Source organism: Channa argus, chromosome 15, assembly GCF_033026475.1.
Source record: "Channa argus isolate prfri chromosome 15, Channa argus male v1.0, whole genome shotgun sequence".
In the NCBI taxonomy this organism is placed as follows: domain Eukaryota; kingdom Metazoa; phylum Chordata; class Actinopteri; order Anabantiformes; family Channidae; genus Channa; species Channa argus.
Window position 1 is genome coordinate 15,756,472 of NC_090211.1, and position 24,372 is coordinate 15,780,843.

At 41.6% G+C, this 24,372-nt stretch overlaps 1 protein-coding gene across 6 annotated transcripts in view; it reads left to right on the plus strand.

The window, feature by feature from the left end:
• The first annotated feature begins 3,786 nt into the window (after positions 1 to 3,786).
• tnrc6c1 (trinucleotide repeat containing adaptor 6C1) overlaps positions 3,787 to 24,372 on the plus strand; it is a 35,448-nt gene continuing 14,862 nt past the window's right edge. For 5 of the 6 annotated variants that reach the window (XM_067477290.1, XM_067477292.1, XM_067477293.1 and 2 more), the window contains exons 1-4: positions 3,787 to 3,938; positions 9,905 to 10,008; positions 11,259 to 11,280; positions 18,786 to 19,136. In XM_067477290.1, the coding sequence (XP_067333391.1) occupies positions 9,946 to 10,008; positions 11,259 to 11,280; positions 18,786 to 19,136 (436 nt within the window). In that variant the 5' untranslated portion in view covers positions 3,787 to 3,938; positions 9,905 to 9,945. The remainder of the gene's footprint in view (positions 3,939 to 9,904; positions 10,009 to 11,258; positions 11,281 to 18,785; positions 19,137 to 24,372) is intronic. The other variant, XM_067477295.1, reaches the window with a different exon arrangement.

Below are 24,372 nucleotides of genomic sequence, written 5' to 3' on the forward strand. Positions count from 1 at the left end.
TTTTTTCAGATGACTGCACTAATGTAGCAACAATGCACTGATACTGAGAAGGAGTTGGAGGATACTGTATATATTGTCTGAAGAAGAATCTCCATCTTTATTATGAACTCCAAACATCTTTTTGTAGATTGATGATTTGCTCATGAAGATTATTCAAACTTACTTCTCGCATCACATCACATTCCATGGCAATTCATCATATGAACATGATATCGTACCCTGTCCTATCCTATCATGTTTATTGTTAGAGGGATCCAGATTTTTCATATGAGGACAATCCGCTGCAATATAGAAGTACTTTATTACAAGTTAAATGTCGCAGTGGACAATTACACAGAAGTAAAGTATGATTTTTTGATAAAGTGTATCTAAAGGTATTGAAAATAACCAGCATTATTTCAGAAAAGTGCTACTACATAGTATAATTTGATTATTGTTTAAGTAGTGTTTTAATATTACAATTATTCAAGTGGAACTAATTTTAAATATAATGGAAAAAATATAGTTATTAATATGTCTAGCGCTTCAACCTAATCAACAGTAAATCGTTTTTTAGCATTTTCTATGTAAACCTTTATATGTTAAGCAATTACAGGTGTCAAAGGTACAACATTTAGCTTCTAAATTGTGCTAGAGCAAAATGTTTCCATTGGTATAAAAATAAAATATTCATTAAAAAAGAGTTTTGACTAAGGAGTAATACAGCACTTAAAGGGACACCACTGGTAATACATAGCCAAGATATATTTTACAGTGAGCTACAACGTACTTTTTGAAAATGATTTCCATATTACTTAATGTTACTTTGCAAGCAGACAGGTGCATGTGTCAGCTCAGGTAAGAGTTTATACTGAATCAATACTGATGTGTCTCTGCTCCCAGGAGCTCTGCAGACCTGTCTCCTTCTCAGTCTTAAATGGCACTTTCATTGACCTCCTGCATTTCCCACAGGGCTGGGTTTACACGGTGACTATCGGACCACTAAACTTTACCCTCAGTCAGACGGGTCAGCCAGACACGGTCGTAATTGAATTTCTCAGATTTACATCGACTTGCTGTTCAATGGTGCTACTGTAACTTCCACAATAGAAACGTCAAGGTCAGAATTACTTGCGAGGATCCCAGCACTTTTAGTATTCTTACTTACAAGTTAGAAAGTATCCATTATTTGAAACACGATTGTAAGAGAAATCTGTTTAGTTCTTTTATTCACCTTTATTTTTTAAACCCAGTCATAACCCCTTTATACACCATCATTTTAAAACAAAGACTCAGCCACATGAGTATTTGTTCAGTACAAGCCAAATGGATAAGGTTTTTGTTTTACTCTTAAACTGGTAAGCAAGGAAACACAGTGAATAGAGTGCATCTCTACAAATTAACTAGCATGTCAACCCCTGACCCTTCTGCAAACAATGGGCTGTTTTTAATATATTCTTTTTTCTTTTCTTTTTTTTTTTATTTCAGCTTATCCCTGGAGTTCAGGCTCGCCACAGCAGATCATTGTCCCCACGTTGATCTGACGCAACCCTCCCCAATTTCTACCGGGCTTGGACCGGCACTGCACAGCTGGTGATGGGGATGGGCTGTTAGGGGTTCAGTGTCCTGTCTAGAGACACTTCTGTATATACCAGGGACCGGGAATCGAACCACTGACCCTGTGGTCTGTAAACGGCTTCCTTACCAACTGAGTTACAGTTGTTTTTAATATTTAACTATTTAATTAATTAGTTAAATTATTATTTAACTGGAATGTCCCTGTTGAGCCAAGTAGCTAAAATACAGGGGAAAAAATTCCCTTTGTTTTTATGAAGGATGATGGCTTGGTTTAACAGCAGTAGCAACAAAATATTAAAGAGACAACAAAGAGACAACACTGTCATACATAATGTATTCTACACTGAATCACAAGCCGAATTCACAGACAAGCAAAATTCTTTACACGGTTACGGTTCATTCTTTACAATATTTGGCATAAGCGCCCCTGAGAATATGCAACTAAAAGAAAAAGTATCACAATCCCACTGAATACATCTTTGAATCATTGTTAATAGAATGAATATAAAATGCTTTTCATCAAGTACACCCATGCTGTAATATAATTTGTGACATCTGAAGAAGAAGGTCTCATCTACAATATGGTCTCTCTCTCTCTCACACACACACACACACCATCTGAAAGCGACTCAGGCAATACATCTACTGCAATGGCACACAGAAGATTCATCACCATGGTGCCTCCCCTCCTCTCCTCTCCACACAGCTCTCCCCCTTGCACTCCATCATATCGTAGACTGAATAATTGTGTTGTTCTGCATATCTCTATGATTATCCAGATGTGGGTGACACCGTAATCCATATGCCTGCGACACCAAGTACAGATGGTTCTGTAATTGCGAGCACACTGTTGTGATCACCCTGTTTTGTAATCAGATTCATAGTTATTTCTTGTGGGTGTTTCATGTTTCCAGATTCATTTCCCTACCGGATGCTACTGGAGTGTCATTTAGAGTGGACTTCAGCGGTTGCTAATGAGATGCAGACGAGGATATTTATTCAGCTCCAAATCTGGCTCATTGGGTGGTGACGTATTGGCCTGGCAGGAGCTCCAGCTGTATTTGTTTCTGCTCTGTTTAGTGGTGGAGATAAGGTTTCCACTGAGCCATGCACCGAGGGAATTTCTCATTTAGAAGTGGCCAAAATATTGACTTGTGGACATATAGCAGGTTTCACCATGAGTGTATTGAAAATGAAACTACATTTGGTGGTTATAAGATAAAACAAGATAAGATAAGATAAACCTTTATTTGTCCCACAGTGGGGAAATTTCCATGTTATGGATGCAGAATAAAATGTGCAAATGTACAGCAAGAATTCCTGTATAGGATTAAAAAACAAAAAGTCCTTATACAAATAAGTATGCAAGCAACAAACAAACAATTGCAATAGGGTTGATGTTACAGTCAGGGTAACAGTCTGTCATGGAAGTAAAGTAAAGTAAAAAAAAAAAGTTATGCTATTAAAGATAGCACATGTACTTTTATGGAAGCAAGATGCCAGCTTTGTCCGTTGGCACAGTTTCAGTGTTTGCTTTAAATGCTGATAAATGGTTTTCCTAAGGCCTAACAACTTGTAGGCATTACGCTGACATATTAGGGTTATACGTTTTTACAGTGCAGAAGCCGAATATAGAAAAGTAAAGCTTTCTGTAGGTTCACCAAGCTTACTTTATGACATTTGAATACATCTTTAATATTGCAAGAATGCAATCAAATACAGGTCTCGCAGTCATATTAAATAAAAGTATAATGGAAAAAATAGTAGGGACTATGTGGATTTGAAGTATTTATTATCATACCTCTTCTTTTTAGTACTTTTAAACAGTACAGCTTTATACAACTAATGTTACATCCCTGCTGCAGGTCAGGGGAAATGTTTGAGTCATTTGTGGATGAAATTGAATTTTAAAGGATTTTAAATCTTTTTTTTAAACCTCGCCCCGTGACAGAAGAAGCGTGCCCTCTGTCGGTGCAAATTAAACAATGCAGGTTCCATGAGGCACAAACTCAAAGCAGAGCTGTAACTCTGTTATACTTTTCAGGACACTTCACCTTTCTCCACGCAGTTTTTAGACTCGCGCACTTGATTACTTTCATGTGCACGTGCGGAGCCTTCGGCTCCACAGCATCATCGGCGATAAAGGGGCTGCAGTTGTCATGGAAACGCGGGGGGTAGGGGAGGTGGGCGGTGGTGGCAGGGGTGGAGCACTGGGGGAGCGAGACCAGTTTGTTTTGTTATTGAAGGTCACGTGTGAAGGTGAGGCTCCACCCCCCTCCCGTTACCACCGATTCACCCGTCTCGAGCTCCTGCCTCGGTCAGTTACTACAAAATGGCTGCAGAGACTCCGCCGCCGACGAGAAGCCCCTGAACGCTTCATGGTAGGATTTCTTCCGTTTTGGCCGTTCAAGCGCGACCGACTCGCACTTTCTGGCTTAGCACTTCGTGCAAATATGCGGAATTTTAGCCTGCAAATGTCAGCTGTCCTGGAAAAGAGAATATTTTCAGCTCTGCCCACTTTTGACATCAGTGTTGTCTTCGATGCGACTGCTCGTCATCGTTGTCCTTATTTCCATTTAGTGCACGGCTTTCTGACCTCATGTTTTCTAGCATTTCCTGACACTGGCTTTCATGGTAACTTGCACTAGCTTGGACCTGCATGCACCGTGGCTCCACAGTTGAAATAGTTCAAGGGCACCCTGTTTTGCTGGATGAGTTGTATGTGAAGCAGCTTGGTGGACGGCGGCTGAGCGATCGCTGCTGCATCGCTGTGGAGGAGATTTGACGTGGATACTGTTGCAGCTTTATTCTTGCACATTTCAATGCACGGTGCTGCAGACAGGTCTAAAGTGCACCATCTGACAGGCCGGTTGTCTTTCCAGCCGCAATTATTAAGAATATTTGCATGCATATTCCCTCATTTAGTGGGTCGGTAACTACTGGCTTTAACTTTAAAATTCCTGTTGTGTTTTAAGCAGCAAAAAACAAATGCTGAGATTTGTCTGTGCTTAGACACAACCTTGGGATGGCTGTTGAAATTGTAGCCAGGCTTCTTAAAATTGTATGAATCTACAGTCTAAATCTACAGTCAATCTGGCTTGTCACTGTAGGGTTGGAGCTGTGTAAATCTTGACATGTGATCAATGGTTGCTTCCTGCATACTCTTCACCATAGAGACAACCATCATAGGCCGCCTCCTGCTGCAGCCCGACATCCTCCTTTGCACACACTCCTCATGGTGACGGCAGTGTGCGTGTGTGCAGACTGGGAATGCCAGCACTCTTGATGCATGCAGCGGGGCAGGCTGAAGTAAGCTTTGAGGCCTGGTGGTTTTACTAATATGCCGGAGTCCCTAATTTGGATGTGTGCCTGTCAAGGAATGAGGCTATGGTGGCAGTGACGGGAAAGGGGTGGGGAGTTCTTTCTGTCCCTGCCAGGTCAGGGGCCCCAGTCAGCACCCAAGCCTCTGAAAGACCCAGTGTGTATTCATAGAGAGGCGCCAAAGGGGGCTTGATAACAAAAACAGGCCACTAAATACAGTGATTACTATACAGCTGAGGTCCTCGCCTCTTTTTCAGCTCAGAACTCTCAATGGCTTTTTGCTTAGTGCTGGACTAACAGGGCTGAGGGGGCATTTTGCCAGATTGTGTCATTTGGTTTGGCAGATTGTTTGGTGTCAGTGATCAGATGCTTAGCTGGAGTGCTCAGTGGAAATGATGAGCTTGCACTCAGCGGAAAGCAGCGTGTAGCTGTCGAAGAAATACGTTTTGGTCACACAGTTGAAAGTCAGTCAGAAAATCAAGTCTGCTTGGCTGCTATATTCATCCCGTGTCTCTTTTTGAATGTTTCTATAGATTTTTGTACAAATTTCATCCTCTGTTATTACTACACTTTTGAATATTAAACAAATCATCTGTCAGGGGGTGTCAGATTCGTGTCTTGTCCTTTGGAGAACTGACAATCTCCAGGACACAATCTGTCTTAAAAAGTAGTGCACCTGACACTTACAGTATGTGAGTTCTCCCATACTAACAGACTATTACTCCACACAGAAGCTTGTGTTTTTATTTATGATGCCAAATGTGGAAATAGTGAGAAAGCTACACAATTGGGGTTTAACAAGACATTTTATTATAGGTGTTCTTTGATCTCTGGGCCCAATAAATTGTCATTTGGGCTCATGAAAATGTTCCCATTAGTTCTGAGGGTTGACATTGGGCCTGGAGGCAGTGCTCCTGGAGTGTGTCCATACAGAGTTATTTTAGGACCTCCTCATGGTGCCAGAAGTGCAGCATAAGTTTCTCTTTTCCTTGTTGTTAGCCTGGGTCAGAAAGCATTAACGTGACCACACTAGAGCTTCAAGTATTTTACAGACTGCAATCCTCTTTGGAGAGCATAAGGGCTTTGTCAGTGCTTATCAAGCAGTTTTTAAACCTTCACACACCTTGAAAGGTGCAGTACTAGTGACTAACTTATATGTATGTATTTTTTGCATGGTGTTTGATGTTGTGCATTTGAAAGCATGCACAATGTAACATGCCATACATATTTTACAGTGTTGTGTTTCTAGTTTAAGAAGTCACCACTGGGCAGCCCCCTCTCCTCTCCGATGGCGGCTCCTGCTTTTGTGGTTGCTAGCAAACGTTCTTCCAAAAGCCTGGCCGTGTTCTTGTTTGGCTTGAAGCGCTGGCATTCCTGGCTCTGTGCCCAGCGACTCTCGTCTAGCACCCCTTCCCCCATCTCTCACACATGCACACAAACCAGCCCCATTATTCGCAGCCCCCTCATCTCCATTGCCACAGTGTGGGACAGTGTGGCATTTATATGGCCACAGCATCACTGGTGATTGTAAACTAGCTGTTGAGCAGGTTTGCTCTCCTTCCTCTCCATCGCCACTTGATTTATTTGTATTTTTTTTACCAGTTTTACACCTGCTCTTATCAGTCTGTCCTTGGGCTCTTCCCAGTCTGTTTTTCTTTTTTCCATTTGCCTTTCTTTGTTGGCAGAGTGAGTGTGTGGTTTTGAGAGGGACACCAAGCTCTAATCCTGTTTTTCTGACAGGACAGTGTAATTCCACAACAAAGCTGAGCTCATTGACCGACGTCCTTCACATTGACATGAGCCGTGCTACCCTACTACAAGCAGCTGCTGATGATGTAGCTCAGCCCAGTGCTGCAAGTAAACATCATATTAAAACTGCACTGGTGTAGTCTCTTTGAAAATTTTTTGTCATCAGTAATGAATGAAGGAGTTCATGTTTTTAGGTAGTGGCTTCTGCTAATCCATATAGAGCCATTATATTACCAGAGATGCTGCAGCATCCCAGTGGGTAGGATATACCATTACTGCCCCCCCCCCCCACTCAACATCAGTTTGCAATCTGAGGGTTGCACATCTGTCCCAGCCAGGCAGACAGATGTTTGGAAATGAAATGGCAGCTTTGATTGAGAGAGGATCCGAATTGTATGTGAAATAAATTTGATGCAGCACTCGATCTCCTCAGCCAGGTCAACGGCAGTTCACATTAACTTAAGCGTCTTTTATGTTCTCTGATCCTACATGACACAAGCCCCATCGATGCCTCTGAGAGGAGCAGCATCCACTATATTTAGCATAGCAGCTGCGCCGCTAGGTTCCATATCAGTCGGTTGGAGGTAAAAATAAGTGTTTATGATGTGAATTGGTAAATGGGTACATGCTGCCAGATTCCAGCAACCTAATATTAGGCCCTCAATCTGTACTGCTGTTTATTTACCACATAGACTCACTGTTTATGCTGCAGCTTCTTTTCATTATTGCTGTTTTGGATCATTGGGCTTGGTGTGCTGTAAGATTAGCTTAGTTCAGCTCCCACATCTTACAAACTAGCCCAGCGGCCTGTTTCTCTCCCTTGGGGGTTTTTGTGTAAGCAGCCATGCTCCATACATATGCTCAAGACAACATTGCAGCAACCCCTTATAGATGTATTTTTATTAGAGCTGCACTAGTCAAATTTCTGGGTTGCTGTCATTTGCCAATTGATTTAATTGTTTGTGTCTTTCACTGTGACTTTTACATGCATCTGTAGATCCAAAGGATCATCTGTGAATTTACAAGAAATCCACTACTCCAGTAACTGAATGGTTACAGTCAATGTCACATACAACGAATGTCCCAGTTTAAGTCCTGCTACATGTTCCATGCTGACTGTCAAATAAACACTAAAATGCAAGAAAGAAATCCATCATAATAGAAAACAACTGTCACAGAATTTGCCTATATGTACAGTGTGTGAGACATAATGTGCTCAGAAAGCAGGGTTTATCCAAGATTCCACCCAAAGCTTCGCACACTGCAGTGAAAGGCTGCACACAGAAAAACTAAAGTTAAGAAACTAATCTTAAAGCACGGTATAGGTGTTTCAGTGACACAAGACTGACTTTTTGGTTTTTGTTGTTTTGCAAGTATTTATCAGTAAAATTAGCACATTGTATGCATTTAATCACAAACTTGTGTAATTTATTTAAACCTAACCTTTTCATGAAGATCACTTTAGCTGTAAAAACAAGTCATCTGTCTTTTCCTTCCTTTTTGTAAAGAACTCAAGCTTGAGACATTTGCTACATAAAGCACACATACTGCAGCACCTCTGCTTTTAATTCATTTGTGCAATCATCACTTCAAACACTAAATATCTAATTGAACTAAGATGATCCACCCAGATTTATTCAGTTTAGAGCCTAGTTCTTTATGAACAAGAAGGCAGTGTTATTGTCATTGTGAAATAATGCTAATAATAATATTAAGATAACACAATCAAATAAAGCTGCGACAGAAAACTAAATTTGCATCTGTTTTGATCATCTAATAATTGTTGCTATAATGGCAAACAAAACAAACTGTCATTGTAGTCGGTCATAGTGAAGGTAAATCTTTGAAAGAAGTCAAAAAGGACTTAAAGCAATTACCCGATCGACTCAGAAAATGGTTTGCAGATTAATCTATAGTAAAATAATTGTTAATCGTTGCCCTAGTTTCACCACTGCAAAGAGAAGTGTAAGCAGAACAGGGAAAGGACATAGCTTTATTCAACTTTATTGAATTAGTTTGGTATATTAATGCATTGGCAAGTTCATCTTCCTTCTCAGTTTTCCAATTCCATTATTGAACCTCCACAACCAAACTGACTAAGGGCGCTGTCTGTCTCCAGCTGACTGCTCACCAGGGCCTCGGGGAGCGGTTGTTGCCAGGCAGTGGCAAACACCACTGTCGCCTGAAACAGCACAGGCTTGGCAGACGAAAAGGCTAAGGGTTCATCTACAAAATTATATATTTCATGTTTAAAAAAATGTTATTTGAATGCATGTATTTTTTTCAGGATAGTCCCCTTTTCCTAAGCCCATAAAAAATGGCAGCTATCTTTTATTTATTTATTTGTTTGCTACATATGAGATGGATGCACATGTATAGAAAACAATGGAGCATTTGTTAGGGGGTTTGTGGCTTGTGTGTGTCAGTAGTGAAAGTGCTTCCTTGTATGACTGGGTACTGAATATGTAGGTGGCTTTGCAGTTTTTAACAACAGATGAAAGGCACAAAAAAGCATCTACAACCCCATAAACTGGCTGTTTTTCTGTGGTCTGGCCACACATAAGTTGTATCGGGATCTGTTGCCCAGGTTGCAAATGGTAGCTCATCTTTTGGGTCTGCACTATAATTGACTTGTAAAGCCTCCCTAATCTTTCCCAAAACTTACCCCCAAAAACCGCCAGACTGACACATGTGCACAGTTCAAAACATCACAGTTATAGAGCAATATGCAACTTAAGTGCAAAGGGCAAAAAAAAAACCACACCTTTGTCTGCCTGGCAATTGTTTTAATGCTGCATGTGACTGTTGTGTTACAACAGCAGGCACTGACGGCAAGAACATTTCTTTGCAGAATTACAGTTAAACTATGCAACTAAATTAATGTAGAGAAATCGCTGTTGCTGCTGGTGTTCACCTGCTGAGGCACAGAACCTTTCCCATTAGCTGGTGTTAAGGATTAAATCTCTCGCTCTGTCTCTCTCTCTCTCTCTCTCTCGCTCTGTCTCTCTCTCTCTCTCTCTCTCTCTCTCTCTCTCTCTCTCTCTCTCTCTGTCTCTCTCTCTCTGTCTCTCTCTCTCTCTGTCTTTCTCTCTCTGTCTTTCTCTCTCTGTCTTTCTCTCTCTGTCTTTCTCTCTCTCTCTCTCTCTCTGTCTTTCTCTCTCTCGCGCTCTCTCTCTCTCTCTGTCTTTCTCTCTCTCTGTCTTTCTGTCTCTCTGTCTTTCTCGCTCTCGCTCTCTCTCTCTATGTCTCTCTCTTTCTCTCTCTCTCTGTATTTAAGCTGTGAGAAGAAGCAAAAAAACAAGAGAAGAAAATCATTTGATGGAAGATAAGAAAAAGAAAAGGCAAGACGAGAAGAAAAAGAAAGAAGCCGCTCAAAAAAAGGTAAGCTTGTGCTGGGCCTGAGTTTTTTAGCTTTATTTGCAACTGCCTACTATTTAGTGTTTTATCAGAACCAGCGTGGTGAGGTAGGGTGAGGCCCAGTTCTGTTCTGGTTCATTTGTGTCTAACAATCCCTCAGCAATAAAAAGAAACACAACCCAACAAAACTTCCACTTCCTTTTTTCTCAGCCAGTCTTAGAGAAGGGTGCTGTAAGGCGTTCTGTGCCATTTTAAATGTTTGCTGGTGCACAATCGAAGCATAGGTCCCCGGTTTGCTCAGGTGTTTTCTCTGCACTTACATCACATCTGTCACATGCATATGTGTGAACTTATTGATTAATGTGCATTGCCCTGGAAGCAAAATCAAAGTAAAATATTGAGCACATGTAGTTTGTCGTACATTTCCACAGGAAGCTTTAAGATCTTTATTTAGCTATTATGCTCATGCTCTGCAGCCCCCACCACCAACACCTTCACCCCTCCTCTTATGTTTTTCCTTTAGGGGGGGTCTGCATCTTAAATAGCCTCCTTTTGTCAGTGTTATCTGGTTTTTAATCAGTGAAACTTTTGGTCAGCACCACTGAGTATTTTTGTGTATGTTTTTTACAAGATAAAGGCTGTGATTTTCTATATTTATATTGTCAACAAATCCCATAACATACTAAAAGCAGCAATGAATTGCAACTACTCACCCTGGCATCTGTGACTCTGGAACCTGATTTAGCTTATTTGTCTATGCCAAACAGCTCCATTGTTGTCCAGAAACACATCAGTGAGCCACACTGCTGCACTCGGTGACACACTTCTTCCTGCTAAAAGATGGGGGTTGACATTTTTATTATTTATTTTTAAAGAGCTCTGAAAACTGAGACTGACACTTTTAACAGCTTCTGAAATTGATTTTCTTATCCCTTAATGTGTGAGAGGAGCATTTGTGTTATCTGCTTTAGTCCCTCTGCAGTCCAAACCCTAATGAACCCTTTCACCCTGTTGAGTTGTAAGCTTGAACATGAACCTTTTAGCATTTCAGTGGATGAGTAATACCAGCCTCTGAACATTGCTCCAGCACTGTGCAGCTTGTGGACCAGGCAGTGCAGCTCGGATGTTGATGGCACATTCATTTTTAGGACCTCAGTTTTCAGTTACGCATAGGAAAGATGTTTGATGCATCATTTGGACTTATCATGACTTTTCTGTCCATTTTAAATATTATATTTCTCTCTTTTTTTATTTTATTTTTTTATTTTTTTTAGGCAACTGAAGAGACAACCAAAGGTGAGTTGAGGCTTTTTGTATTGAATTGGTTGAATTATTGTATTTTACTTCCATATAAAAGAAGTTTCCCAAAGTTTATTTTCCTAGTACGTCTATGTCTGCAAGGCTAATACTTCCTACAGCGATAATTCTTCATGTAATAACATGCAATCACAAGGATGTCTCACCATCAATTAATTATTACAATTATTCTAATAAAAAATAAATTAAATAAAAATTAAATTAATAATATTTATTTATGATCAATTATAATTATTAAATAAAAATTAATTAGTATAATTAAAAAAAACATACATTTTTGTTATGAGTGATTAATTGACAAGTAGTGAGACAGGATGTCTGTGATACTAATACAGGGTACACTGGGAACTAATTAGGTGTACAGGGCTAGCATGGAGGCAGAATAAACAGGCATCCATACACAGGAGATCTCCAGGAAGACACCGAGCACCATAGCAACACTGCACCACCTCCTGTCTTGTATAGCAGAGGGGGCCACCCTGGGACCAGCAAGAGGAAGGAGGATAGGGAAAAAGGGGCAGTAGAAGGTTGTCTGTAAGGGTAGGAGTATGATGAATTGTTGTGGTTAATTTTATTCTAAGTATAGGGAGGAAACTGCTTAAACATTGTGCCTTTGGTTGATTGGAGGAGCTGGAAAATGAGCATGTGAGAGCAAAAGAAACAGACGGAGACATGTGAAACTGAGAATACACTGTAGCTTCCTGTTTGCCGGCACAGCTGAGGCCCTTTGTAGGATATTTCTAGTGGTTAATTTTGCTATTACACACAAACACACACACACACACACACACACACACACACACACACACACACACACACACACACACACACAAACAGTCTCTCTCCTAGTAGCTCAATGCATCAGCAGCATACTGTATGTACACTGTGTGCCTGTGCAAACACATACATACACATCAAGCTGCACTTTCCATAGAAGAATCAAAGATAACATTATTAGAAAGTCTTGCCACGGCAGTAATTTCATAACAGATTAATTTGCCCTTTCGCATTTGCTTAATTACGCCCAGGCCTTTGTGTTGGAGACTAATAAATTAGGGTGCGATCAGTAGGGAATTTATACTAGTGTGCCTCTTGTCATCATCCACGCCTCTTTTACATGTGTTATGCCAAGGAGCACAGCTTAAATCAATGTAGCAATGTTGTGGATTAACTACATTTTAAAGAGAGTCATTCAATCTCTTCAGACACTTAAAGATGCGGTTTGTAAGAGGCTCTATTAGCAGAAGTGGAATATACCATTTCTAATTATGTTTTCATTAGTGTGTAATCACCTGATAATTAGAAGCACTGCATTTTCTTTATTGCAGAATGAGCCTTTTATGGCTACATAGGGATGTCCCCTTTTCACAGAAGTCCTTATGTTTCCACAGTTGCTCAGAAGGGACAAAACAACATGGGCTCTAGAGAGGAAATTTGGCATTTTAACATTGAAGTAACAGCTTAAAATTGGTGATGTTATCAGTAACGTTTTCTCCAGTTTATTGTTGATTTGTGAATTTTACCAGGGAAAAAATGTTGACTAGCATACCAGAAACCAAGATGTTCTTGATCGATGCGGTCATAGACAATGATGTGATTCATAACGGACACCATGGTCCAAGGGTCCTCCTGGTCCCCCAGAGCTCCTTCACTGCTGTTTTCCAACTACTCATCTCTTATTACCTGCATCAGGTGTGTTCAGTCAGTCAGAAGCTGGAAGAAGTGGCTAGGGGTAGGGGCAGCAGGAAAACAAACTCAAGGAAGGGAAGACAGCAGGGAAGCTTTTCTTGCCCTTTATATTAGAATAGAAACCTTTTGCTACTACTGTCTATTGAGTATAGTTCTGCTCAGGACCACTTATTAAATGACGAGGTTGATTGCTGCTGATGGTAGTAACTAACTGCTGCTCAAGTATGTGACTCTATGTTGCTCCATTCATTTAACTAGTTGCCTTAGATAAATGCTCTGCCCTTTATATCCTTGTGCTCTTTACACTGTGCTGCGAGACTCTTAAGCTCTTTTAAACCGAATTTTTGTCTGTGTTGAATCTGATGCAGCAAGGGAGGGCTTTCCCTCTTAAATACTGTGTCATATTTATTCACTTCTAATTAAGCCCTTTAATCTTCTCTCTTGTGAGGCACACTGCTCACATTTTAAAGCCCACAGGAGAAAAGGAAATGGAGAACCCTACAGACACACCTCTCTTCTTCACTATGATTCATTGATTTTCCATCTTTTGCCCCCTTTTTATGAGACATACTATGATATGAGTACTATCCATGTTTCCTTTTGTTACTTCAATCATAGAGTAGTATATCATCACAGAGTGGCAGAAATACAATATGCTACCTTTGCTATGAGATTGCATGTATCCTAGAGAGTATCTAAAATGTAATACAGTGGATGAAATGGTTATTGCTATTGTTTTACTCAAATTAAATGATAGTTTTTGTGTTGAATTATGGGTTTTGTTTCAGTGCAGGTAACTAAGTCTGCAACTTCCAGATCCTTGCATATTATATTTATATGTTGAGCCTTATTTTGCTACAGGAGTTTTGCAGATAGCAGATAGTTAACGTTATGCCTACGCTCTGATTTTGTAAGGAACTACCACTCTATAAAACAGGAGAGTGGGCCTGTCATACTACAGAACACGTCTGTTGTTTGGACCCTGTTTAAAACAGCAAGCTGTTCTGTAGTTGTTTGAAAAAGCTTCATTCGGGCCTCATCTTGGCCGATTAAAGGCTTGGCTATGGAAAGCTTATAATCACTCACAAAGTGAATTATTGTGTACACTCCACCCAAGAGCAAGGCGACCCACTTTAAGGAACGGAAAGCAGAGTCCTCATAGTGCTGGTACTAAATTCCGAGGTCAAAATGCACTGATAATATTGGAATCGTCGATGATCCATCTTCCAAGCACATTTACCCACATTTGAAGCTGTGTAGGTATCAATGTTTTAGTGACGTGCTCTCATGTGAGTGTGCTTTCCCTCTCCCTGTGTGCAATCAGGTGTGTAATATGATGAAATTCATGCATTTTCTAACTGTCCTGAGTATTAGATTGACATGAAATGCCAGTAGAATGAGCCAGTCTGTCAGTGGTAGCCTAATGTTTTCAAGGTCATGTGGTTTGTTTTCCTGCTTTCAAGAAAGAGACTTTAGTCATTGCTCTCCGCCATCATCTTCACATCTACCTTTTTAATTCTCTGATAGCTTCTCATACAAGCTCTCCCCCAGTCTCTAATTGTAAACAGTCAGGCAAGCATGCTGACATCGTTCCTCTCCGAAAATTAAGACCCCTTTTCAAATGGAAAATGGGATTTCTTCCTTTGCGTGAAGCACACACAGCCCCAGGGCCACGTTTTGATGTGCATCTTTGATGAACTGTGATGAACTCCTGTGCACCTACACAGCTGAGCACTGTGTTTTTCCAAAAAGATAGATGCAAGTAGATATCAGAAAGAGTAACTCTGATCTCATATTACTCTATTTCACTTTATCTGCCTTGTGAGACTTGTGCTTAAAAAGCTACACCTTACCAGCGCCTGAGGCACTTGCTTTTTCTCTCATGATCCCCTGCCTAAGCCAGAATCAATTTATGATTTTCAACTTTATTTGCCTTTATTAGAACATTTTGGTTTAATTGATCAGCTGTTTTTTTGTTGTTTTTTGGAGTCTGTATCCTGAGATCCTAAATTTAGTTGGACATTCTTGTACAATGACTATAAAGTATTTATTTATCTATCTACGTTGAATGTGCAGGACTTGGGTTGAAGAGAGGAGTCTAAAGCAGCGTGGCATACTACAAGCAAATAGTGTTCTAATTGTAAGCGGATTTAGACCAAAGCTGGTTTGAGGCAGTGAGACTTCAGCTCACAGTGGTGTGCAAAAGGGGGTGGAGACTTTCTTGAACACACCATCCTCTTCATCACTCGCCCTCCCTGCTCTTGTCTACCTCCTTGCCTTCCTCTGGTGCGTCAGCTCTCTTTTTCGCTGTCTCTCTCTCTTTCTCCCTCCCGCTCCCGTCCTGTCTCTTACAGCTGATTGGCTGACAGAGCAGCCCGCCAGCTTTCCCCCTTCCCCCAGCTTCCAGAAGAATCTACGTCACACATCATAGAGTCCCAACTGTACAAAGATTGCCTCCATAACTATTATTATACACCGTGGCACAAGCACAAAGTCCTCTGTTTTTAGGAGGAAATCACCTCTTAAAATCAGCACGGGAGAATTGGCTGCAAAGTATTCCATCCATCTGTCGCCCTTAATACAGTAATAATGACAAGAGGATAATGTAAGATCACAGTGAATGGAGGAGAAAGGAGGGAGAAGAGCCCAGGAAGGTGGGGAGAGATGGAGCACAAGAGCAGAGAGGAAATGGAGCAGATGTAGAGAAATATGATGAGGGGCAGGCTCAGCTCTAAAGCTTCCCCTCGATTCCTGAGCTGTGAGGATAGGGAGACTTAGAGAGGGGTACCGGCTAAATAGAGTCAGACAATGCATTGAGCGGTTGTAGGTCACAGATGGGCTGTGGTACTGGGGTCAGAAATTACACAGGAACGCCCCCAACACACACACACTCTCTCAAGCAGTTGGTCCTGATATATGAGCACACATCTCTGTTAATATTTAGAAGGCTGCGTGAATTTATGTTCCCCCACACCATCGTCTTTCCCCTCGGTGTGGGCCTCAGCATTACATAACTCTTTGTTTTTATCTGTGTTGGGCTGGCTGCATGTGTGTGAGTTATTCATTGCTTCACTGAACACACACTTGGGACGGCAGCCAGTGGCAAAGCACTGCTCTTTATCATTCATCTAGGCCCCACAAAGATTTTGTTTGTTTGTTTGTTTTGTTTTGGTTCCTGCCTTTTACAATGTCTTTATTTTTTTCTCCTTGTATTTTATTACCAGTTTACTAATATGTATATTACCAGTATGTGTACGCTTTAAAAACATTTTTGAATCCTGTGATATAGTTTGCTAGCTTTTTCTTTTATGTAATGAATTGTACTGATGTTATTATCCAGTGTGCTTTGTGTCCCATAATGCAACTTAACAGCAGCTGATCGTTCTGTTTGGCTTGACATGGTGACCTCTAACCCTGCAGTTACTCCATCAGCTACAGCATATTTAACATTCCTGTCTCTTTTTTTAGTTTAATTATAAAAAAAATGTTTTGTTTTTTTTGTGGTGTGTACACACACTAGATTTTTGTTTTTATTATACTGTAGCTTTTGGAGTACATATCCGGGTTCATATAAAAACAAAACATTAAAAGACATCACATCATGCCTTGATTAATTAAGAATCAGTTCAGGGTTCTGGGTCGCCACAGCGGATCATTGTCCGCATGTTTATTTGGGCACAGATTTTACGTCGGATGCGAATGGACGGGAAAGGACTGTTGGGGATGAAGAAACAAAATAGATTGATCAACAATAAAATGATCATTACTGCATGTAATGTAAGAGGAGTCACTTTTGGTGATGAACCTGCATTGAGAATTATCACCTAATTCTCTAACTCTGCTTTACATGACTTTTATGTCTGAGCTTATTGCTTTCACTGTCTGGCCTTCTAATAGTGTTTTTGGTCACAACACAAATCCTCTAAAACCCACTATACACAATCAATTCAGCACCAAAACTTTTATTGACTAGCTACTGAATAAAGTGGAGCATTTGGCATAAAAGAGCCAGATTTTCCTCAGGAGAAAGTAGAAACAAATAACAGAGATAAAGAGGGGGAATCAGTGGCGATCCTAGAGTCTGTTGGGGCCCTAGGTATAAAATGTATGCAACATAAAACCACTATGCTTAAGATATGGAAAACAAAATAAAATACACACCACACTGCACATAGCACAATAATGTACAAGAATACATAAGTGATTTATGGTACACTAAATTTCATAACTTAATATTCATAGCTTGAAAGTTAGCTTAGTCAGACTGAGGTTTTGTTAGTTTACCACAGCCTGCTAGCTAAGCTAACAAGTTGACGTCTGGTGATTTAATCGTCACTATCTCCATTGCTCCACTTACCACTATCTTGCTTTTTCTCCTGTTCCTCTTATTTTTGCTCCCAGAAGGCTACCTCCTCTCATTTTCATCAGCTGGCTTTCATTGTTTCATTAGACCTGTTTGTTTACACTGAATCATGCACTACTTGTGACAGAGTGAGAGTCAGGGGCCCCTTGGAGAGGTCTCCGACTGGTAGTGTCATTGCAAACTTGCACACAGTCAATGCTGTACATAGTTGAACTTTTTGTCAGGCCTCGAGGGCCCCCTACTGGCCTGGGGCCCCAAGCAGCTGCCTGGCTTGCCTGCTGGCATGGAGCGCTTCTGGTGAGCATCGACATAAAGAGCGATGATACATCAGTGTTCACTAATTCCTTCCAGTGCCTCTGAGTGGCCAAAACCCCAGTTATTGCAGTTATTGCAAGGAAATAAAAAAAAAAATTGCGTTGACTACTAGAAGCTCTCTTTAAATTGGCTGCTTAGTTGAAATGTTGCAGAAAGATAAGACACAGAAACCAAGCCAAACACAGGGAAACGACTGATCAGAGCCAAGGCGCGCACTGTGTGTGTGTGTGTGTGTGTGTGTGTGTGTGTGTGTGTGTGTGTGTGTGAGCGAGACAGAGAGAGAGAAAATCGCACTCTGTTGCTAAGGGTAACTAAAGCCATTGGGACATAAGCACTTGGCTGCAGCAGCTGTAAGAGCAGTTAATAACTAACAGCTTTTCTTAGAGCAGTGAGAGGTGATCATTTCAGGGGCCATAACCTGCCACACACCATGTATAACTTGTCCAAGCACTCTTTACAGTACCGTCCTAGAGGAGACAATAGCCCACAGTAATGCAGGCGGGTCTAAGTCCATTATCTGGCACTTGACCTCTTCATCACTTCTAATCTGCTACCAGGCAGCATGGCAGACAGTGAGAGTTTTGAGTCTAGGCCATCCCTAAAGGCCAAAGGTTTATTATAGTGCCATCCTGACATTATTACAGTCCTCTGGTTCTCCAAAGAGCAGCCATGTGTTTAGACTGACCACTGCCTAGAACCAAGCTTTAGCCACTCAGGAGAGATGGCGCATCTAGTGCATTTATAGACTTCTCCTCACTTGCCCTTCTAAATTTAACATCACGGCCCTCGTTCAAAAGTGACCATGGCTTTGAAAAGTAGCAGCAGAGGAAATGCTCGGCCACAGTAGGTTTCCCAAAAAGACTTCAGCTATACTTGGAACTATTTTCTGTCTTTGGGTACTAGGGCAGTAAGTCTTGTTCAATTCAAATATTACATATAATTCATGTAGCAAACAAACATTGAAACTGTCATATTAGTTTTGCTAGTGACAAGCAGCCAATATATGGCACTAGTTCGCACTCAACAGCTCTACTTTGCCAAATGCTCCTGTACCAGCCTAATCCCTGCATTTCTGCTTTCCTGTTACCTGTCCCCCACCACTCTCCCACTTCCACAGTGCCAGACTCTGCCAAGATCGACCCCACCCCTCCTCTTCCCCCCGTCAACCCCAGTGCTGTCCCGTTTGTATCTCCAACCAGTGGCAATGGCAAGCGTGCCCCCTCCGGAGGCCAGCCACAGACAGCACAGCAACTCCAGACTCAACTCCAGCAGCGGTACCCACCCAGAGAGGTTCCCCCTCGCTTCCGCCAGCAGGAACATAAGCAGCTGTTGAAGAGGGGCCAGCCTCTGCCCTCCGGGACCCTACTGCTCACCACCACAGGACTTCCCGCCACTAGTGAACCTGAAGCAGCAGATATATACCCCTCTCCCTCGTGTTCTTCTTCCTCCACAGCCAGCCTGCCTACAGGTCAGCCTAGACACTCTGCTGGCGAATCACTATCCCTTATTTCCTTTCATAAGCCGTTACATGGAATGTAGTTAATGTATGCTAATAATGTAATAATCATTTTAGTGTAGATGTTTCAGAGTTAAATTACATCTTATTCATGGCCTTATGTGTAAGTAATGTTTAAGTTGACCGACCGATGTAAGTGCAGAACTCCAAGTTGGTTGTGTCTTCAAGTTGTTCAGACAAGACAACAGTGTTGACAGAAAGGCAGCTTTAATTTGTGTAATTCTACTATGAAAGCAAGAGGAAAAAAACAGGAAACCTTTTACCTTCAGATGGCTGCAAGAATCCCACAGTTTGGTCTGGTATGCTGTGAATTTTAGTTTTATATCACAGCAGTTTGAAGACAATTCAAGTCTACAGCTTTAACCATAACATGTACGGTTAAATACTACTAAAAATATCAAAACAAAGTCACAACACATCCTTTGACAGCCTGACTAGTACTTCTGTGATGTTTGAAGTTTGACAAAGAGTCAGATCCTTAATTGTACAACAAAGGTTCCCCGTTCTCAAATGTCAATGGCTCCATCTCCCTATGTTTGTTTTTTGGATATATATGTGGCACTGTGGTTGTAATGGTGGGGTATACCTGCGGAGCAGTGAGACGGCACTTGCATCACAGGTGCTGCTGACTGTTGTTTATTTTCAATCTGCCTCCGCCTGGTTGGGAATTAGAGATGGGGATAGAGGAGTACAGGGGTAAAGGATGGAGAGTAAACACAGCTGGCTATCGCTGCATCTGTGTGTATTTTCTTTCCTGGGGGCTGTACATGTCACACTGAACCAGTTCTCATACATTTTCATATAGTGAAGCTCTAATCATGATATAATCAACTATATCATCTGCTCTTGGATAATATATGAATGGTTAAAATTCTTTTTAGGGCATCTGGCACTTTTCATTGTCTGGGAGGAAAACAAATTTTAAAAGAAGTTTATGTCTGAGGATTGTCCAGCCCCTCTCATGCTATTTGAATGCAGTGTTATCTCCATGGCAATGTGATGTTTATCCTGTCCTCAGCTCTTCCTACTCCTCCTCCTTCTCATCCCTCTTATCATCATCCTCCTACTCTTCATTGAGCTGTGCTGACCGGCCCCTCAGTATTTCCTGTTTTCGGAGGAGGAGCATTATGGAGCCAGTTAGTTGGCTGGTTGCCTCAGTGGGCCTGACCTGGCACTGATAGAAAAACTGAGTGAGAGGGAAAAGAAAGAACGAAGGAGAGCGCAAGCATGGCAAAGGTCCAGTACTGTGGGCTGGAGTGACTCATGGCTTACGGTAAAAGCTGCTGCTTCTCTCCACCCCTCTTTGGCAGACCTGCTCTGCTCTGCTTTTGCTCTCAGTGTATCTTTGAACTGATTGATTACATTAGGACAGACAGGAGGACCTTTCAGACTGGAAGACAGATTCAAGTCGAGCGGGAGGACTTTGTATGTGCCTATACAAATACTGCATGCAGAACTGTAGCAGTCAGTTTTTTTACATGAGCATGAACCTGCTTTCTCCCTCCCAATACGTAATGTCTCTTCAACCATCTAATGCCTTAGTGTCTAAAACAATGTAATGCGAAAACCTGTGCCCCACAGGTAATGTCACCTCTGTCTGTTACAGCTTTGTCTGCTGATAGAACAATTGCCCCCTGTTTTAATTTCTTGATGAAAGCTGACAGTAGAAGCACACTAGCTGCATTCATTCCCACCCCTCTCCCACTTCTCTCCACCCACTGACCTCACCTCGTCTCACCCTGTCTTTCGTTTCCCAGTCACGTGTTAGCTCTCTTGAAAACTGGGGCTGATAAACGTGGTCTGTGTATCCGTGAACGTACATCGTCATGTGTGTAAACACAAACATTCTCTTCCTCTGAAGTTTTAGCTCTGCTCAACACGTGCAGTATTACACAGCTTTAAAGACGAGCAGCAGCCACCACTGGTGGGTTTCAGTGGTTTATGACATTATTTCGTGCTTTATAAGCATGTAGTTATATTACAAATTAAGTGTATTTATTAGTCTTTATTGGTCCCAATTTCAATCTGTTTAGTTTGATTGTAAAGTAATCTAATAATTGGTAATTACCCTAAACATTTATCGCTTGTTTCCTCTGCCTTTGATTATCATCCCCTTAAACCCCAGTGAGGCATTGTTCTTGCTAAGCAGCAGAGAAGCCAACTCCAGCAAAAGAAAAGCATCTAAAACAGAACTCGTCGAGTGAAAGAACAGTGCAGCCAATGTGCTAATAGCTTGTCTATTGGAGAGCTGAGCCGGCGTATGCTGGCGAGACTTGATGTGCTCTTCAAGTATGCTGATGATGCTGTAAAAGAGCCTTGGGAATCCCCTCAAAGAGGACTGGGACATCTTGTGATGTGATTAAACATCAGCTCTCGGTTAAACACAAATGTTCAGTGCTCACTCTCACTTGCTCTGTGCCCCTGCTTCTCTGGCTTTCTCTGCCCTGCTAGTTGTTCAGGTGCTTGTGTGTTCACCTCTGCCACACAGACCCTCACTGGCCCCAGGACAGCCAGGATTAGTCAGGCTGCACATATTGTATGTATGCCTGTCAATCTTCCCATTATTATAGCCTTCTTCCAGTGTTGCCTTTTGCTTGGCTAACAATCTATATCCCAAGGCACTTTCATGTGGGGGCGGTGTGGGAGAGCAAGCTATTTTAAGACTGGCATGCTGGAGAAAGCCCTTGACCTGCTTTATCCTTTAGATGAGGACGAGAAAAAGGATACTCACAGGAAAACATGCCAGTCAGATGTCTTAGATGTCTACCTTTAAAAAAAAAAAACGTGAGGTTCTTCTGTGTGTCTTGAAACGTTGCATTAAAAGCACATCAGGACTGCATAGTCCCTCTCATTATGCCACTGCTGTTTGTTGCAGGTTGAAGAGAGTTCAGCATGCTATGCTCGTTCCTAACAGTAGCATTAACACAAAAAGCTACCTCGTGTTACAGGCTACAGGAACTCCCCCAACTTCTGTATATGGTTAATGACAGCTACCACTGTGTCCTGTCCTGGCTTTGTCAGGGCAGGAAATGCAGGCCAGTGTTGCAGTGCTGCCCTGGCCCTGCCTCACTCTCAGACTTTCAAATCTCTAAATTAAATCATGAAAATCAGATTCTTCTGTAGAGTGTCCTATATGTGCACAATAAGCAGCATTAACAGTAGATCTGCTGAAACTGCAAAGTGGCGTGTACATTGCTGAAATGTGTGTTTAATAATTCCTGTTGTAGCCGCCTGTTTTTGAGCAGTTTGGTGGCAAAATGCTGCTTTACTTATAGGTTTTATTTTAGTGGTTACTGGCCCTAATTATAAATGTATTATTCTTATTTAGACGAAATTTACTTTTTTGTCTTGCACTAATTCAGATACTCTACAACTAAGAATCGTTAATGCTAAAATGCAAACAATTGTATACCTTCAGCTCATAGTGCTGCACAAATTGCAATTATGAGCAGCACATTCAGAAAGAGTGTTGTTGTTTGATCTGTTGATCATTTTTTATTTAAACAATTGATTGTTTTGTATATGAAAAATCTTTTAGAATTACATTATGTTTCTCAAAGCCCATGGTGATGTATTCTGATTCGAGAAACCCGTTTGTTTATTATTAATTTGTTGCCAAAATACTTGCTGACTAATGTCCTGACTAATTCATTAAGAAACTGATTGTTACAGCTATAAAAACAATTATATGGCAAATTTAATGTGTCATTGAGCAGACTGCAATGATCAAAGTAAAATGCAGTACGTTGTGTACTGTAACAAGCGCGTCACTGTAAATTATTTAAGACACTTTTGTTTTAAAACAGTATTTGTAAGACATACAAATAACATGAGTTTTAGTGCTACAGACATCACTGGACTATGGGGGGCTTGTTCTTTCATTACAGAAAACTGCATTCACTGTGCTTGGCTGGTGTGATACTTGGTGTTTTTGTGCTATTTGTATAGAGCAATGTGCTGTTTAGGTGCATCAAAAATAACTGTGGTGATTCCTTACACACAGAAGTTGCACATTCCAGGGAGATGTGGTTCATCCCTATGTGTGTGCCTGTCAGAGCTCGTTCATCTGGCTGGCAGCATGCATTGTCAGCTCCATACCATCCGGCCTGTTTGCCCCACGGGGACTTCATTAAGCCAGGATCAGTCCAGCTGAGGCCCACACAGGCCTCCTAGATTACTTCCTCCATCCATCTCTCAGCATCTATCTCTTCCCTTCATCTCTGCCTTTGTAATTCTGTTCCCCTCCATCACTTTTAACTCGGACGTTGAACGCTTCCCTTCTGATGTGAGAATCCAAGCTCGAGTGTGTTTGTTCTGTTTGCCACTGTGTTTGCATCCACACAGGAGATGCAGTGTGCTCGCTCTGTGTACGGTAACACACAAAGCAGCAAGTGGCCACGTAGGAGCAGAGCATGACCTCACAACGTGTTAGGTCCTCAGTGTGGAGACGCACAGCAGGCTAACCCTCAGCTAAAAAGAGACTCTGTTCTCTACCAAACATTGACTTATTGTGCTGTTGCGTGGGTGCCTGGATAATTTGTAAACAATACCAGCCTTGATTCAAGGGATTGTTGCTCTTTTTTTTTTTCTTCTTCTGCTTCCCTTCAGTTGTCTCTCTGTGGTTCTGTTGCAATGTTTGGGAGCAGAGGACCAACCCCCAACCATTCACTATGACCAGAGCTCATTTCACATCCTTGACCTGTGTCCAAAAGAACCAGTATAAGGAAGGAGTATTCTGTCTACCTCTGGCCTGCTGCTTACCAACACTGCATATTGAGTGGTAGTTTTAAGTTAGAAAAAAACAGACATTCATCATCATGTTATGCGATGATGTAGCTCTTCAAAGATAAACTTGCAAATGTAAGAAAATAGCCGTTTCACCTATTTTGTGAGGTTTCCCTTGCTCTCTCTCTCTTGCCTGCCCCTGGTATTCATGAAGCTTTCCATTGTGGGCGACAGCGCTAATTGCTGATGGACTGGTCTTGGCTAAATATTTAGTGACAGTTTTGAAAGGTGGGAAGATGTGAGAGTAGGGGGAAAGTAGAAGAGCCCCCTTTTGTTTTGTTTTACCTCTTGCCTCTTGAGTGCACAATGAAAGTCTCCAGGCTTTATCATATAGCTGTTAACCAAGCCATCCCCAACACCAATATTCTCCCAACGGTTCCATTCCCTCCCCCAACTGGCCTTC